General features: G+C 61.4%; 2 protein-coding genes and 1 pseudogene across 5 annotated transcripts in view; all 3 read left to right on the top strand.

Moving 5' to 3' along the window:
- Positions 1-15,561, top strand: part of RXRA (retinoid X receptor alpha) — a 113,616-nt gene extending 98,055 nt beyond the window's left edge. For all 3 annotated transcript variants that reach the window (XM_031654695.1, XM_021927075.2, XM_017949503.3), the window contains 4 exons: positions 4,447-4,579; positions 6,933-7,024; positions 9,092-9,197; positions 11,442-15,561. In XM_031654695.1, the coding sequence (XP_031510555.1) occupies positions 4,447-4,579; positions 6,933-7,024; positions 9,092-9,197; positions 11,442-11,589 (479 nt within the window). In that variant the 3' untranslated portion in view covers positions 11,590-15,561. The remainder of the gene's footprint in view (positions 1-4,446; positions 4,580-6,932; positions 7,025-9,091; positions 9,198-11,441) is intronic.
- On the top strand, positions 12,259-15,561 carry LOC108582301 (annotated as a pseudogene). Its single transcript, XR_001895579.3, has one exon. The product of XR_001895579.3 is annotated as an uncharacterized LOC108582301 (transcript).
- On the top strand, positions 14,008-15,561 carry LOC103878077. Its single transcript, XM_009187890.4, has one exon. It carries the CDS (start codon positions 14,394-14,396, stop codon positions 14,889-14,891), a length of 498 nt encoding a protein of 165 aa, XP_009186154.2. The 5' UTR covers positions 14,008-14,393; the 3' UTR covers positions 14,892-15,561.
- Positions 15,562-16,030: the final 469 nt, after the last annotated feature.

Raw genomic sequence — 16,030 nt, 5'->3', positions numbered from 1 at the left:
GAGGGTGGCGGGGTGCGGTGCTGAGGGCCTGCATGGGAGGATCGTGGTGGAGTGCGGTGCTGAGGGCCTGCGTGGCGGGGTGCAGTGCTGAGGGCCTGCAAGGGGTGAGCGTGGTGGAGTGCGGTGCTGAGGGCCTGCGTGGGGTGGTTGTGGCGGAGCGCGGTGCTGAGGGCCTGCGAGGGGTGAGCGTGGCGGAGTGCAGTGCTGAGGGCCTGTGTGGGGAGGTTGTGGCGGAGTGCGGTGCTGAGGGCCTGCGTGGGGTGGTTGTGGCAGAGCGCGGTGCTGAGGGCCTGCGTGGGGGGATCGTGGCGGAGTGCGGTGCTGAGGGCCTGCGTGGGGTGAGCGTGGCGGAGCGCGGTGCTGAGGACCTGCGTGGGGGGATCGTGGCGGAGTGTGGTGCTGGGTCCCCACTGAGGTCCTTGCTGACCTATGTCCAGCGGGCCCTGCTCATGCATGCTGCCAGCTGGTATTGGCTGAAGGGCTCTGTCCTCCTCTAGGGGGCTTGGGGCTGGGGCTGTGGCTGTAGCCTGACCGGGAATGGGGGTGCGGTCCTGCTGGGTTTTCTTCTGGCAGGAGGCAGTGGCGGAAGTGAGGCCCCGCCCAGCCCTGGCAGGTGCAAGGGGGCACTGAGTGCTCCCCCGTTATGTCCCTGTGCTGGGCCCTCCCACTGTGTTCCCAGCGCTGGTGGGGGAGGTCACTTTCACTGGGCGGCAGCAGCGATAGGAATGGGTGCCCAGACCTGGGATTCCCACCATTGTGAGAGCCATTGGCCATGCAGGTTCAAGGCCCAGGGTCTCTGCTCACTCCGGGGCGTGTCCACCTGTGGCTCTCGGTGGCACTGAGCTGGGGTGCAGGGGCCCAGAAACTGGTGGAGGATTCCAGCCGGGCTGTGGGAGGCTAACGTCACGCGTGTCTGCTCCTGCCGGGTAGGGCCCCTTCCTTGGGGTGGGCTCCTGCCCCACCTGTCTAGGAAGCCTTCAGAAATAAAGCATTAAAATGAATAGTTTTGGCTTGTTCCATGGAAGCTCCGAGTCACACCCTGACGCTTGTGTTTGTCAGATGAGTAAACTGAGACAGGGCCGGCTCGCTCACAGCTTTCAAGTTCCTCCATCCAACCTCCTTCCCGCTTGCCCCCTCATCCCAGGCTGTTGGGTTCTGAGTCTGCGTTAGCTGCTCCAGTGGGGTCTTCGGAGGGCCTGGGCTGCACGGGCACCTCCTGCCGTGGAGGCGGGGGGTTGGGGGGAAGGGGCAGGCCTTGCTGGGCCGTGAGGAGGGAGGAGCCAGGCTTATGTAGCAGGCCTGAGGTCCCCCTGTGGGGACAGCACACCACTTGACGTCCCTGGTCTTGTTAATCCTGCCCACATCTCCGGCCCCAGGACACAGGACACAGGGGAAGCCAGGCTGGGCTCTTGTCACTGCCGCCCTGGAACGGGATCCCCATCACAAGCCCCATGGGGACAGCAGCTGTGACTCTGGGGGGCCCTGCCCTGCCTCATGGGTGTGGACTCATTTAACTCTCCAGACCGCCAGGAGTAGCTGTTCTCACTGCCCCCTGTGCTGAGGAAGTGGCAGCTCAGAAGTGAGACAGAAACGCGGCTGAGCCAGGTTGGAGCCCGAGGCCCTGGCTTCCCCACGTGACCCTTGACTCCATGCTTTTCCTTCCAGAAGTGCTGTCCAGGGATCCTGCAACCCCAGCAGAGGCTCTGGGCGTGTGGGCAGGGTCACAAGGGATCTGCAGGAGTAAGTTCCTTGGGCAGGGCCAGCCTCTTGAGTTGGAGGACGTAGTGACCAAGGGGGCAGCTCCAGGCAAGACTCTTGGTCCTGCGCTTGGAGCCTGGAGTAAGACCTGGTATCCCCTGCATCACTGAGGTCCTTCTTCTGAAAGGCCAGTGCACCCTGAGCTGTTAAAAGCTGTGGCTCTGTCGGGCCCCCACATCGCAGGGCCAGGAACTCTCTGTGCAGCAATGGAGCACTTAGAAAGGTGAAGACGCGCCCCAAAGGTTACTGTAAAATGGATTCCTCTCCCGTTTTCTCTTACGTCCGAGAAGGAGGAGGGCAGCTTACAAAGGTGTTCGGGGCAGGAGAGGAGAAATAACCGAGTGAGGACATCGGGGTGGAGGGACGGGGGACAGGGGAGCTGAGATGCAGCCGGCATGCCGGAGGGTGCAGAGAGAGACTCCGCGATGTTCTGTCCGTGTGTATGGGGTCCTGACCTGTATCCTGTGCTGAGGGCTGCATCTCGGCTCAGCAGTGTGCACCCAGCCGTGCAGCAGGCCCCTCTGCTGGGCACACCACAGTTTCAGAGGCAAGTCCACCCTGGTACCTGCTGGGTGGCCCCAGGGGCTCTCGGGGCAGTGGGAGGGGAGGGGGCCACCGCTCCGGTAAACCCCCAGGCCTGGAGGATGCGAGGGAGAGAGGTGGGCCCCAGAGGCCAGGACTGGCCAGGGCTGGTGGGTTTGGGGCCAGCTGTGCCCCAGCCCAGCTCTTGTCCTCAGGCCCCTGGGTCCCTGCCCCTGGCCACAGGAAGTTTGTCCACACCGGGCCTGGTGTGGGAAGGGAGGGAGAGCCCTTTCCTGGGAGAGCATTTACTCTCACTGGGTGTCAGACCCAGTACCTCTCAGCCCAGGAAAACCTGACAGGCTGAGCTGTAGGAGGGGCAGGAGTGGGAGTGGGCCCAGGGCTTCTGTCCGAGTCTCTGTGTGATTTGGGGCAAACCCTTCCCCTCCCCGGGCCACAGATTACCTACACGTCAGATTGAGGGGGTCATCTAGATCAGAGTTCTCCTAAATGTGATGCTACAGATGTTTCATGGGCAAAAAAAAAAAAAAAAAAAGGTTCTGTGGTCAAAGAAAATCTGGCTGGGCAGCGTGGAAGCTGTCTTCGTGGCTGACTCGGCTGAGCCCTGGGACGCCACTGCACACTGCAGCCTTGGGGTGTGTTTCTCAAACCGCCGCCCCAGGGAACCCCACTGTTCTGACTCCCCATTGCAACAGGCTGCCTGCTGCCACCTGGCAGGGAGAAGGGATGCGTGACAGGTGGGAGGTGCCTGTCCCGCGTCTGTGACAGTATTTCCAGCCCTGGCTTTTCCATCAGACCGCCCGTGGTGCCGTCTGCATGCTCCCACGGTGGTGGGGCACAGACCCCACCGTTCCTCCCTCATTTTGGTTGCACAGCCTGGGGCGAGTCGGGTGCCATCCCTGCCTGGTCTGTCAGCACACCTGGGCGGGGTGGCCTCGGGGGTGGGACTTCCCTTCTGGGGCCCTGGGATTACTCAGTTGTGAAACGAGGAGAATGGGGGTGGTGACACCTGCCCTCGGGGTCCCCATGACGGGGTGGGTGTGTGCTGGGAGGGTGTGGTGGGCCGAGCTGGAGCTGGCACGGTGGTCCCCACCAACTTCTTGCTGATCACTGACCGCCTCATGCCTCAGTTTCCCCCTCTGTAAAACAAGGTTAATGCCAGTTTTCCAGGATTACAGTTGGGATTAAGTGGGAAATTCATGACACTGTCGGGGTAGAGGCTGGAGCCTCTGGAGTGCTCGGGGAGTGCAGAAGGTGCTGAAGGTGACTGTGTGACTGCAGGTGATTCTGTGTCACCCTGTAAACGGGAGCCGTTAAAACAGCAATGCGTGTGCACGCGAGGGTCCCTGACTGTGTGACTGCAGGTGATTCCATGTCACCCTGTAAACGGGAGCCGTTAAAACAGTAATGCGTGTGCACGCGAGGGTCCCTGACTGTGTGACTGCGGGTGATTCCATGTCACCTGGTCTCCAGGAGCCATTAAAACAGTAATGCGTGTGCACGCGAGGGTCCCTGTTTGAGGCTTTCTTCCTCCCCGATGCCTGCTCTGCTTTGTCTGCACTGTAACCTCATGTTTAGGGACTGCTGTTCCTAACTGCCTGCCCCCCAGGGAACCCCCGATGTTGAGGGGCTGCTGTTTTCTAACCTTCCCCCCGCTGGGAAACCTCCCAAAAGACGCCGCGGCTCTCATGCACCTGCCTTCCGTTGGATAACCTGCTGTTTGGTGGCATTCCACGAAGTGCACACGGATCCCCGAGAGTTTGCTCCTGGGACCCTGCTGGCGGCAGTGGTTCTGGGACCACCCTGGGAACATCGCTGGGTGCTCTCCCACGTGCTCTGTGGCAGGAGCGTCCTGCACGGACAGGAGGAAGCTTCCGTGGGCACATGAGTTTGTGAGCTCTTGGGTTCCACAAAGCTCAAGGGACTTTGTGCGGGACTTCTCAGGGTCTGTTGTGTGCCGGTGTGTACTGTGGAAGAGGCATTCTCAGGAACCTCTTTTCTGTGGAATATTTCGTGGGATTGGGGTTCCAGAACCTGTCAGGATGGGTCTGTGACATGCTGGCTCTGTGGGCTCCCACCAGGGGCTAGGGAAGGGGCGAGCCCCGTGGGGCCTGGAGACGGCCGAGTGACCATATGCTTCCTCCCCAGGCTGGAATGAACTGCTCATCGCCTCCTTCTCCCACCGCTCCATCGCCGTGAAGGACGGGATCCTCCTGGCCACCGGACTGCACGTCCACCGGAACAGCGCCCACAGCGCGGGGGTGGGCGCCATCTTTGACAGGTCAGGGGGGGTCCCAGGAGGGGCGAGGGCGCTTTGCTCACCTCCACCGCCAGGCGAGCTGAGTTCAGTCGCTTCGGCCCCCGTGCACGTCCTACCTAGTATTATTTCAGCGCATGAAGGGTGCGCACGTTGAAAACAGAGAAAAGCACAAGGAGGAGGCTCAGAGCCCCATGCCAGCCCTGCCTCTGGGGCATCTGTAACCACAGGGAGCACTTGGCCTATCTCTCTCCAGCTCTTCTTTTTTCACGATCCCATGTATTTATCTGTGGGAAGGAAAGCTTCATTTATTTTTAAAGCGATGATACCGTAGATGCGGTTTTGTAAAAGTGTCAGTTCCGGTTGGCACATCGCAGGCTGCGTGAGGCTGGCACGGGAAAGCCGTGGCAGCCCGGGGCGTGGTGCGGCCTAACGCCTGTCCCCGTGCAGGCAGGGGTGTCGGACCACAGTGCTTTACGCCTCCCAGCAGAGCATGGGCTGCACCTCAGCCACTTCTCAGGGGACACACTGCAGGAGCAGCACTGGCTGCAGAGCCCGCCGTCGTCCGGGCCTGGGTGGTCCATGTCCATTCACGTTGCCCTCCCAGAGTGCCGGCCAGCTCGGCTCTGCCAGGCGAGGCGGATGGTAGCTTCCTTGTCGCTGTCACTGCGGTCTTTCTCCACGAGTCCAGAGAGCCCACTGGGCCTTCTGGGGACTGGATGTCAGCTTCAGCTGGAGCAGGAGGGCTGGGGAGGGGTACTGCAGGGTCCTTGGTCAGGTATCTGCAGCACAAGGAGCCGTGGGTGGGGAGGAGCAGGCCACCTGGAGAAGGTGGCCCCTGAACACGAAAGCCCTCACATTAGAGGTGAGTAGAGGTCATGCACTGGCAGTTACAGGGGGACGGATGTCCCAGCAGCAATGCCCCAGGGGGTGGTTCAGGTCCCCGCGTCCCAAGGGTGGTCCTGAAACTTGACCTCCATGGGATGTGCCAAGTGCAAAAGGGTGGCCGCGGATGGTGGGCAAACACTGGTTTAAACAGTGTCCTTGAGGGTCTTTGCTGCAGGACTTGTCAGGGCCTTTAAGAAGTTAGTGTACAGGAGGGTCCCCACGGGGGCTACAGGGTGCCGTGTTTATTGCCCACAGCAGCTTCTTTAGGGGGGTACTGGGGATACGGCTTTGGGAAGCGAGGCCCCAGCCACTGGCCCAGCTGACAGTTCCTTTGGCTGGCTGGTAGAGAGATGGCGATGACAGAGGTGGACGGTAGCTTCCTTGTTGCTATCTCTGGGGTTACATTCTCTGGGGTCCCAGAGCAGTGACTACAGAGGCCCCAGCGTTTCCTCGCCTTCTGTGCAAGTGGAATGCAAAGTCTTTGCCCTCAGTGGCCCAGGCCGTTTCCATGCCCGCTGCCCTGCCCCTCTGCAGCTGTGTGCCTCTGCCTCAGAGCAGACATCGGGGGTCCCTCCCAGCTCCTGTTCTGTCCCACCCTGTCCTCCGGGCTCCTTCAGATCTTCTCCCAGGAATCAGCCAGGGCACTCCCCATTCTGCAGACCTTCAGGGCCCCCCTTGGCCTACAGGGGAGAGCCCAGGCTCCTTAGGCAACCATCCGGGCCCCACCCGGTCACCTCCCTTTCCCCCGCTCTGGCCCACCCTCAGTTCCTGGACACAGCAGTCGAGCTTTGGGGTTGGTGGGCAGGCTGCTGAGGCTAGGGGGCCCAGGACACTGCAGAGGCCGATGGGATTCAGAATCCAGCTGCAGGAGTGGGGCGGCTGAGTCTGAATCCGAGAACGCCCCCAGTCTCTCCATGGAGGGAACTGGCGGGCTTTCCCTGTGTCGAGGCTGGTGGTTTGTTTGTTTGTTTTTTTCTGGTGATAAGAAGTGGACATGACTCCCTTTGGCAGCCCCCACCCAGGGAGATCAGGCCCTGGGGAGAGGTCTCTTCCTGGACTGAAGGGAGCGACTGGGGCTGGGGCACGGGCAGGGGCTTTGCCTCAGGTGGTGCTAGGTCTGCAGCTGAGGAGGGACAGTGGTGGGTCTTACTGGGCTCAGGAGGGGTGGACTCTGTACCTCACGTGCAGCTCCGGCTCACCTCAGCTTAGCTGTCACGAGGTGCCTCCTTAGCCTCTAGGTTCCCAGAATAAAGCCCCACAGGCAGACCTAGAGAGAGAGGAGAGGAGCCCACCCTCCGGGCAGGGGTGGCACCTGGGCCCAGGTTCCAGCCCACTCCCTCTCGGGCTGTCTGGTGGTCCTTGCCTTGGCTTGGCCCATCTCAGCCGCCTTCTGGCCACGCCGGGCTTCCCAGAGACCTTGGGGGAAGGTATGGCCTTGGTGAGGACCTCGGCCTAACTGGGATGGGGTGTCTGCCCTCCTCCTCTGCAGGGTGCTGACAGAGCTCGTGTCCAAGATGCGGGACATGCAGATGGACAAGACGGAGCTGGGCTGCCTGCGCGCCATCGTCCTCTTCAACCCCGGTATGGCCTTCCTGCCTCGAGGCTCCTGGCCCCGTTCTCTGGTGGGGCAGAGGCACCTGGGCCTCCTCCCGGCTGCACCTCTTGGCTGTGGCCGCACATGAGGCCAACTTCCGCTCTCCTTGAGCTCAGCGTGCTCCCCTCCCAGTGGGAAGTGTGGCCGTGCTGCCTTCTGCTCACCTTGAGGGCCCGCCAAGGGAGCGTGGCCCCTGGGCACAGGGGGACCCAGCAAGGCACCTGTCATGAGGGGCTTGGTGGTGCTGTCCGGGCTCCGCGGTTCGCAGCGTTCACTATTGTGCATCGGAATCCAGACTCCGGAAGTGGCCGGCTGTGGTTGTGAACTTCCAGTGCTGAAGTTTGGGAGCCCCGAGCTCTGCAGGCTGGGGATGGCGCGGGGATGGGTCAGGTCTGCCAGGTGTTCAGAGGGCACCAACCTCATCCCCGAGCCTCGGGTCCAGGGTGTTTCTGGGGCTGGGTCCCTGTGGTTGAGGAGAGCAGGGCTTGGGGCTGTGGGGCTGGAGCTGGGCACAAGCCTCTGGCCCACAGTCCGGCCCTTCTCCAGCCTCTGGGTTCTCGGTTTGAAAAGCCTCCTAGATGCTACCCCTTTGCCCAGCAAGTGCTGACATGTGCCTGTTTGCTCGGCACCCTGCCGGGCATGGGAGGGCTCTTCACACTGCTGGGTAGGGCTTGCCTGCCCAGAGCTTGGGGTTTAGAGGGTCACACCCACCAGCAGGCGCCCCCGGGACATGAGGACAGGAGCGCGGTGGGTCGAGGGTGCGGGCCACTTCCTCCGGGAGCTGAAAGTTAGACAGGGGCCAGGGGAACGGGAGGCACAGAGGTGGGGTGGATTGGTGGGGGCAGCCCAGGCAGGGTCTTGAAAGTCTTGCTAAGTCTGGGTTTTCTCTTGGGGCCACAGGGAGCCAAGTCCCGAGGGGTTCCAGCTGGGAGGGAGCTGTGGGTTTCTGTGTTTGGAAACTCAGCTCATTGCGATAGGGGTGGGCGGCTGGGGTGTGGAGGGAGAGGTTTGGGGCTGCCGTGGGGAGCTCACCTGGGCTGTGGTGGAGGAAATGGAGCCCTCTCGGCTCCTGGCCCTGACCTTGCCCTTTGTCAGACCTGGCTCTGAGGGACTGGGCCGGGATGGAGATGGACATCTTCCTGTGGGGAGAGCTTGTTTCCAGGGACATCATATCATCCAGGCTGTGCATCCAGGCCATAATCCTGCCGGCTCGGAGGCTGAGTCACGCCACGGCTCGGCCCGGCCCAAGGAATCCCCATTCAGGTCCTGTGTGGTCTGGTTGCTAGAGCTGGGGCACCAGCGGCACCTGGGCACGGGCCTGCAGGGAGGGTGAGATTGTCTGGCACGAGCAGGGTCTAGGCACAGGGTTGCAGGGAAGGCGAGGAGACCAAGGCACAGGCTTGCAGGGAGGGTGAGGAGACGGGCTAGAGCTGAGGCAGCTCAGGGAGCCAGACACGTTGCCAGGGAGCCCCAGGACATGGGCCCAGGTGGCATTCACATGGGGTCCCTTGGCCTTGGAGGTGTTGGTGGCTGCAGTCTCAGCCTCTGTCCACTCTGGGCTCTCGAGTCTGGGTCCTGAGCTCAGCACTCCATGAGCATGCCGAGGATGGGTTCCCTCAGGGTCTGGGTGCTTCTGGGGGCAGCAGTGATAGCTCCCGTCCGTGTCATGGGGCTGGGACCCAAGGGCAGCAGAGGCCTCCGTTGTCTCTCCCAGATCCCATGGCGGCTGGAAAGCAGCAGATTCCTGACACTTTATCGATGGGGAAACTGAGTCTCTGGAGGTCAAATAATTGACCCAAGGCCACATGGCTGGCAAGTGGCAGAGCCGAGCTTGGAGCCAGAGCAGCCTGGCCTGGCCATGGATTCCATGGTCATCCCCCTGCCACCAGGCTCTGGGGGAGCAGGCGGGGGCGTGTCCAGTGGCGTCCCTCACACCACCTACTCTGCCCATGGTGGGGCAGCTTGGGAGACCCCACACAAGCCTGGGTCCTGGGGGCGGGTGCCTGGAACACACCCAGCTGAGGGTTCTGACCTGTGGCCTCTTCTCCTTTCAGACTCCAAGGGGCTCTCGAACCCGGCCGAGGTGGAGGCGCTGAGGGAGAAGGTCTACGCATCCCTGGAGGCCTACTGCAAGCACAAGTACCCAGAGCAGCCGGGAAGGTGGGTCCCGCCCTGTCCCACACACACCCCAGACCTGGGCTCTTGTCTCCAGAGCCCCCACCTTGCTGCAAGGCTGTTTTATGTGAATGAGAAGGTGGCACCTTCCCCAGGCCCAGCCCGTGCCAGCAGGTCCTGAGCAGGCAGCGGGAGGTCCTCTAGGCCAGTGGGCTGTGGCAGGCACACCCCACAGGCTCACGCTATATCCCCACCGGAAGGATTACCTCACACCTGGCGCATAGTAGGTGCTTGTCTTTGTCAAGTAGGTAGATGAAGGCTGTGCTTCACCCCCCACTGCGCTCCCCTGCCAGGCAGAACCACCAGAGGTCCGGCGACACCAGCACGTAGTAGGTACTTCACAAGCATGTGTAGAGTGGATGGCCAGATGCCTACACATTCTAAACACTCTCTACAAGTGTGTACAGAATAGGCAGCCACGGCCCAAGCGCAGAGCTCATCTTTCTCCCCTGCCCGGCTGTGGGCCCTAGAAGGGCTGGGGTTCTCTCGTTTCTGAGTCCGCAGTGCTGGGTGCACAGTAGGTGTCCAGGAAGAGAAATATTTGTGGATCCCTCGGTTTCAAAGTCAGCTCTCCAGAGTCTGCCTCTTCTCTCAAAAGGGGCATCTCCTGGCCTCTTGATCCTCAGACTGTGGGTGGGGGGTTGGGGGAGGTGGGGGGTTGGGGGAGGTGGGGCCCAGCAGACCTCCTAGGACACCCAGGCCCTCCCGCCACCAGCACATACACAGTTAACTGTGTCCCCGCTGCCTGCTCAGCCCTCATCTGGCTTGGTTTAAAGTGAAACTTCCCGGAGGATGAGGACAGGAGGGGGTGGCAGGCAGCTTATTTTTCCTGGCTTTCTGCCCTGGCCCATCTCGCCAGCTCAGCAGAAAACAGCTTGTTCTCTGGCCGGACTCCAGCCTCTGCGCTGTTTTTGCCTTTAAAACAAGGACTGCGAGGCAGCCAACCACAGAGCTTTTCCCTGAAAGAGAGACGTCGTTAATAATTAATGAGATCCCGCAGCCCCTGGAGGGGCCGTGTGGAGAGACTCAGGCCGTGCACAGGGGCCTTGGGGCAGACATGGCCAGCCAGAAGGGATACCTGGTCCCCCCTGTCCTCAGCGGCAGCTGCTGCCCTCATGCCTGGCCCTGCCATCCCTCTTCCCAGAGCCCCAGACTTCCCCCCGCTCCCTCTCCGCCAGCCCACTGGTCCCTGCCCCAGGAAACTCCCCGGGGTGGGCCAGGCCCTGAGGAGCAACCCATGCTCCCTCCCTCCCCCGCCAGCCTTCTCTGACCAGGCTGTGCCCAACACCAGCAGAGCTATTTCTGGGGAAGGGGTGGCCCTGGTCTGAGGCCCACAGCCCTGCACGAGGTGCCGTGGGAGGCACTGTATGGAAAGGGGCTTGCCCCAGTACACAGCTCCCAAGTCAGGCCCGGCTCCACCTGCAGTGGGGGTGCAGCCTGACTCCTCCTCCCCCACCTGATGCCCTTTGACTTCTTGGTTACCCACCATGTGCCCTGCCTGTTCCCTGCGACTCACCAGTGTGCTCAGCAGCCCTTTCCCTGACAGGCCCCACAGTCTCTTGCTGCGGTGGCTGCTGCAGCCAGATGCATTGCTGACCTCACACCCGCTCCTGGCTGTCATGGCCCACATTTTTCCATGTTTTAAGAGACAGCGTCTCGCTGTGTTGCCCAGGCTGGAGTGCAGTGGTATGATCGTAGCTCACCGCAGCCTCAGCCTGGGCTCAGGTGGTCCTCGGTACAGGCATTGTGCACCACCACGCCTGGCTACTGTTTTTCTCTTGTTCTTTTGTAGAGACAGGGTCTCACTGCGTTGCCCAGGCTGGTCTCGAACTCCTGGCCTCCAGCCATCCTCCCACCTCGGCCTCTCAAAGTGCTGAGATTACAAGTGTGAGCCATCATGCCCAGCTGCCCACAATTTTTCACTTCTTTACAAAGAACTATTCAGCCTGCCCTAGCCAGCCGCTGTCTGGCCCCTGGCCCTTCATCTGCGTCCTCGGCCCCAGGGATCCCCCTTCACTCTCTCCTGGCTCTGGGATGCCACTGCCCCTGTTTCCTTCTAGCCTCCCCTCCTTCCTTCTAGAGGCTTGGCACAGGCAGATCCGGGGCTACAGACCAGCCTCGGATGGGTTGGGCTCTCAGACACAGCCCCATCGCCAGGGAGGCCTCCAGGTGCCAGGGCAGAACGGCCGCTGCCCCTTGCCTGGCCGTCACCAGACCCGTTCCCTGCAGGTTCGCCAAGCTGTTGCTCCGCCTGCCGGCTCTGCGCTCCATCGGGCTCAAGTGCCTGGAACATCTCTTCTTCTTCAAGCTCATTGGGGACACGCCCATTGACACCTTCCTCATGGAGATGCTGGAGGCGCCGCACCAAATGACTTAGGCCTGCGGGCGCATCCTTTGCGCCCACCCGGTCTGGCCACCCTGCCTGGACGCCAGCTGCTCTTCTCAGCCTGAGTCCTGTCCCTGCCCTTCTCTGCCTGGCCTGTTTGGACTTTGGGGCACAGCCTGTCACTGCTCTGCCTAAGAGATGTGTTGTCACCCTCCTTATTTCTGTTACTACTTGTCTGTGGCCCAGGGCAGTGGCTTTCCTGAGGCAGCAGCCTGCGTGGCAAGAACTGGCGTGGTGAGCCCAGCCAGGCGCCTCCCCACCGGGCTCTCGGGACGCCCTGCCACACCCCACGGGGCGTGGGCGACTCGCAGGGTCTTCGGGCCCCAGCCCCGGAGCTGCAGGCGTTGGGAATGCGGTTTTTGTTTCCGTTGCTGTTTATCGATGCTGGTTTTCAGAATGTCCGTGTGGCCGTCCTGTCTGGAGTGACATCTTCACCTGCTCTGAATACTGGTGCCTGGCCAGCCTGTGACAGCTTCCCCCTCATCAGGAGGAGCGGACAGCTGGGGGCGCAGGCTGGTGTGTCGTCAGCAAAGACCTCAGCCGCCTCGGGGAGGAGAGGGGACTCGTGGGGCCAGCAGGCTGCCCTGTGCTCTGAGTGAGGGGGAAGCAGCCCCTTTTTCCAAAGATAACTCACAGGTTTGCCCTTGAGCCAATGAGAACATGAGCCACCGTCTGTGCAGGGTTTTGGGGCCACCTCCAGGCTGCAGGGACAGGGGTCACTCGCCACCCCTCGGTTTTCTCTCTGCCTTGGTGTCCTGGTTTCAGACTCCCTGCTCCCTGTTCAGACCGGAGTGCCCTGGCCCCTCCCCAGCCTGAGTCTTCTTGCTCTGAGGGCTGGGCCGAGGCTTGTCCTTGGTTCCTGCAGGGCCGGCCCCGGCTCGGGCGGGTGGGGTGTCACCACCTCACTGGCCTTGCCGGAGGCACAGGGCTCTGCTGACCTGCAGCCATCTGTGAGGCCCGCGGGGATGGGAGGGGAGGAGGGTGGCCTGTCGGTTTCCCTCAGAGGGGGCAGGTGGCCTGGAGAAAGAGGGGCTCAGGAACTGGGAGCCTCGTGGGTGGGGCAGATGCTCCGCGGCCTGGAGTGGCTCTGCGGGGGCATTGGTGGGACCCCCGCTCAGGCTTTTTCTCTGGCTGCCAGTTGTGTCTAAAAGACTTGGAATCTGAGAACCCTGAGTTGCAGCGCCCTCGGGCCTGAGCCACACGCAGGCCCTGGTGGGACCCCCCAGCCTGGTGGTGCCCACGGACAGCGTTGTTCACCCAGAGCCTTACTTGGGAGCCTCACTGAATGTCTGCTCTGGTTGAAGGTGGTGGGGGCTCAGCCCCGTGCAGCCCGGCGCTCCTCCCACAGGCTCTGCCCCCGGGCTCCGGTGGTGTGGGGACCCTCTCAGGTTGAACTCGCCTCTTTTGCACTGGAAGGCCCTCCCTTTGGCCTGAGTACTTTTCCTAGTCACGCCTCAGTCCCGTGGACCCAGCGTTTGTCAGTCGCAGGTGCCTGAACGGGGGATGGATGGGGGGATACAGGAGGGGGGTCTTGTCTTCCCGGGAGCAGTCTAGGAATGATGCGGGGGAGTGGGTGCCTTCTCCAGAGTCTTACCCCACCTGGAGCGGGGGCTTCCTCACTGGGGAAGGGAGCTGCCTAGGAGGTTGGACTGGGAGGCAGTGGCTTGGAGAGGCAGTTCTCCAGTCTCGGTGGGGAAGAAAGTGTCCATTCTTTTCCTTCCTGGATCTCCCAGCCAGAGCTGAGCTGAGGCACCTGGGTGGAGCCTGCAGCTGAGTCTGTGCCCGGGACAGAGGCTGTCAGAGATTCCACAAGCCTCTCCTTCCTGTCCCCCTCCACCCCTGCCTCCTTCCTGCCCCCCTCCACCCCTGCCTTTCAGCGTCATGGATCCCCAGAGGTGGCCCCCTGCCCAGTCCACCATCCTGAGGCAGAGTGTTGAGCCTCACACCTGTACCAGGTCCCTGGCCAGCTGGGCCCCTCCCAGGCACTGCCAGGAAGCCCCAGCTGCCCCTGGGGGGTGTGGTGGAAACGGCAGGAGGGTGCAGGCATTCCCGGGGCCCCGGCGGTGGGAGCGTGAAAAGACCTAACGCCAACACCTGGTGCCTTCTGCAGCCAGCGCCCACCCATCCGTGCCCGGACCCTTGGGAATGCCCACGGCTCCAGAGGAAGAAGCCCAGGGACGGGCCTCGATGGTAGGGGGTCGGCTTCCTGGGAACTTGGTCGTTTCCGGCGCTGGCTGGCTGGCTGGATGTAAAGCACTGAAGCCCCGCCGGGCCGCCAACCCCTGAAAGCAGAACCGGACCTCCCTGGCCCCGGCAGCCTTGCCCACCGCTCCACGTGTCCTGGGCTCTTCCTGCCCCTTTCTCATCGGCCTTGCGGTTGTACAAACAGTGCTGTTGGTTTGAAAAGGTGACGCGTGGGGAGTGTGGCGCATCACTGAGTAGAGAGGTAGAGTTTCTATTTAACCAGACCTGTAGTAGTATTACCAATCCGGTTCAATTAAGGTGATTTTTTTTGTAATTCTTATTTTGGTGGGACAATCTTTAATTTTCTAAAGATAGCACTAACATCAGCTCATTAGCCACCTGTGCCTGTCCCCGCCTTGGCCCGGCTGGATGAAGCGACTTCCCAGCAGGGCCCCCCCTTCCCAGCGGCTGCTTCCTGGGACCCCGGGGCACTCTGGCACCTTCAGGCGGGCGCCTCAGCTGGTCACCTTCCGGCTTTGCCGTTCAGATGGCGCTCCTAGGCTGAGGAGTGAAGATGCCACAGAGCTGGGGTCCCCTAGGCTGCGTCGGGCATGCTTGGAAGCTGGCCTGCCGGGACCTTCCACGCTGGGGCCTGTGTCAGCCACTGGCCCTCCATACCCTGGAAGCATACGACCTCTGGGAAAGACAGCCCTGACCTTCGGTTTTCCAAGCACGGTGTTCCCCAAGAATTCTGGGCTGGCGGCCTGGTGGCAGTGCTGGAGATGGCCCCGAGCCCCTCCCCCTGGGGCACCCAGGAGGGCCCTGCCAGAATGTGCAGCCTGTGGGTAGTCGGCTGGTGTCCCTGTCGTGGAGTTGGGGTGCGTGACCTGGTGCCCGTCCACGCGGGTGTGCGGTGTAAACATGTATGTGCTGTACAGAGAGATGCGTGTGGAGAGAGCCGCACGCGAGTGCCACGCAGGAGAGGCGGAGCGGTTACCAGTGTTTTGTGTTTATTTTTAATCAAGACATTTCCCCTGTTTTCCTATAAATTTGCTTCGTGTAAGCAAGTATATAAGGACCCTCCTTTGGTGAAATCCGGGTTCGAATGAATATCTCAAGGCAGGAGATGCATCTATTTTAAGATGCTTTGGAGCAGACAGCTTTAGCCGTTCCCAATCCTTAGCAATGCCTTAGCTGGGACGCATAGCTAATACTTTAGAGAGGATGACAGATCCATAAAGAGAGTAAAGATAAGAGAAAATGTCTAAAGCATCTGGAAAGGTAAAAAAAAAAAAAAAAAAATCTATTTTTGTACAAATGTAATTTTATCCCTCATGTATACTTGGATATGGCGGGGGGGAGGGCTGGGACTGTTTTGTTTCTGCTTCTAGAGATTGAGGTGAAAGCTTCGTGCGAGAAACGCCAGGACGGACAATGGCAGAGGAGAGGGCTCCTGTGACGGCGGCGAGGCTTGGGAGGAAACCGCCACGACAGGGGTGTCTTCCTTGGGGGCAGGAGGGTGGGCCTGAGGCTTTCAAGGGTTTTCTTCCCCTTTCGAGTAATTTTTAAAGCCTCACTCTGTTGCGTCCTGTTGCCGGCCTTCCTGCGACTGTGACTGTGAAACGCTTCCCCGTACGATTGTCTCTGAAACATCGCGGCCGCAGGTGCCAGGGTTTGATGGACAGTGACATTAGAATGGTGGAAAAGCAGCACGCAAAGGGAGAAACGTGAGAGGAGAAACAAAATATGAGCGTTTAAAATACATCGCCATTCAGTTCGTTTGTTCTGTGTGGGGATTTTTTTTGTTTGGGGCGGGAGGGCCCGTAATCAGTCCCCACCAGCCCGCCCTCCTCCCCACCCCACCCGTTGGTCCTGTGTGGCAAGGCCGGCGTCCTCTGTGGGCCACACTCGGGAGTTCTCTCCCCGTCCACTGGCCTCTGCTGCTTCTCCAAGGGGCAGGGGGCTGGGGCCTCCATGAGGGTATCTGTCAGCAGCCACGGGCACCGGGCCTGTGGGTACCTGCAGAGCGCGAGTGTTCCCACCTGTCCCTCACCGGGCTGCCTAAGCACCTCCACCTCTGCAGCCATGCTGGCCTGGGTGGGCAGGAGGTGAACCCAGAGGGCCAGGGAACACACGATGTCACCCAACTGCCCCATAATAACAAGTTAATGATGCCCCATCTGCACTGTCTCCTGTGATAAATGCCCTCCGTCTCCATGCTGTCTGGGGCTGGGCTGCTCCCGGCCTG

The sequence above is a fragment of the Papio anubis genome, chromosome 13 (genome assembly GCF_008728515.1).
Source record: "Papio anubis isolate 15944 chromosome 13, Panubis1.0, whole genome shotgun sequence".
Classification (NCBI taxonomy): domain Eukaryota; kingdom Metazoa; phylum Chordata; class Mammalia; order Primates; family Cercopithecidae; genus Papio; species Papio anubis.
The sequence above is the reverse complement of the archived record's forward strand: the minus strand, read 5'-3'. Positions and strand labels throughout refer to the sequence as shown.

Bases quoted from the DNA above. Each gene is read 5' to 3' on its own strand.
- LOC103878077 (XM_009187890.4), top strand. From the start codon at position 14,394: ATGCTTGGAAGCTGGCCTGCCGGGACCTTCCACGCTGGGGCCTGTGTC.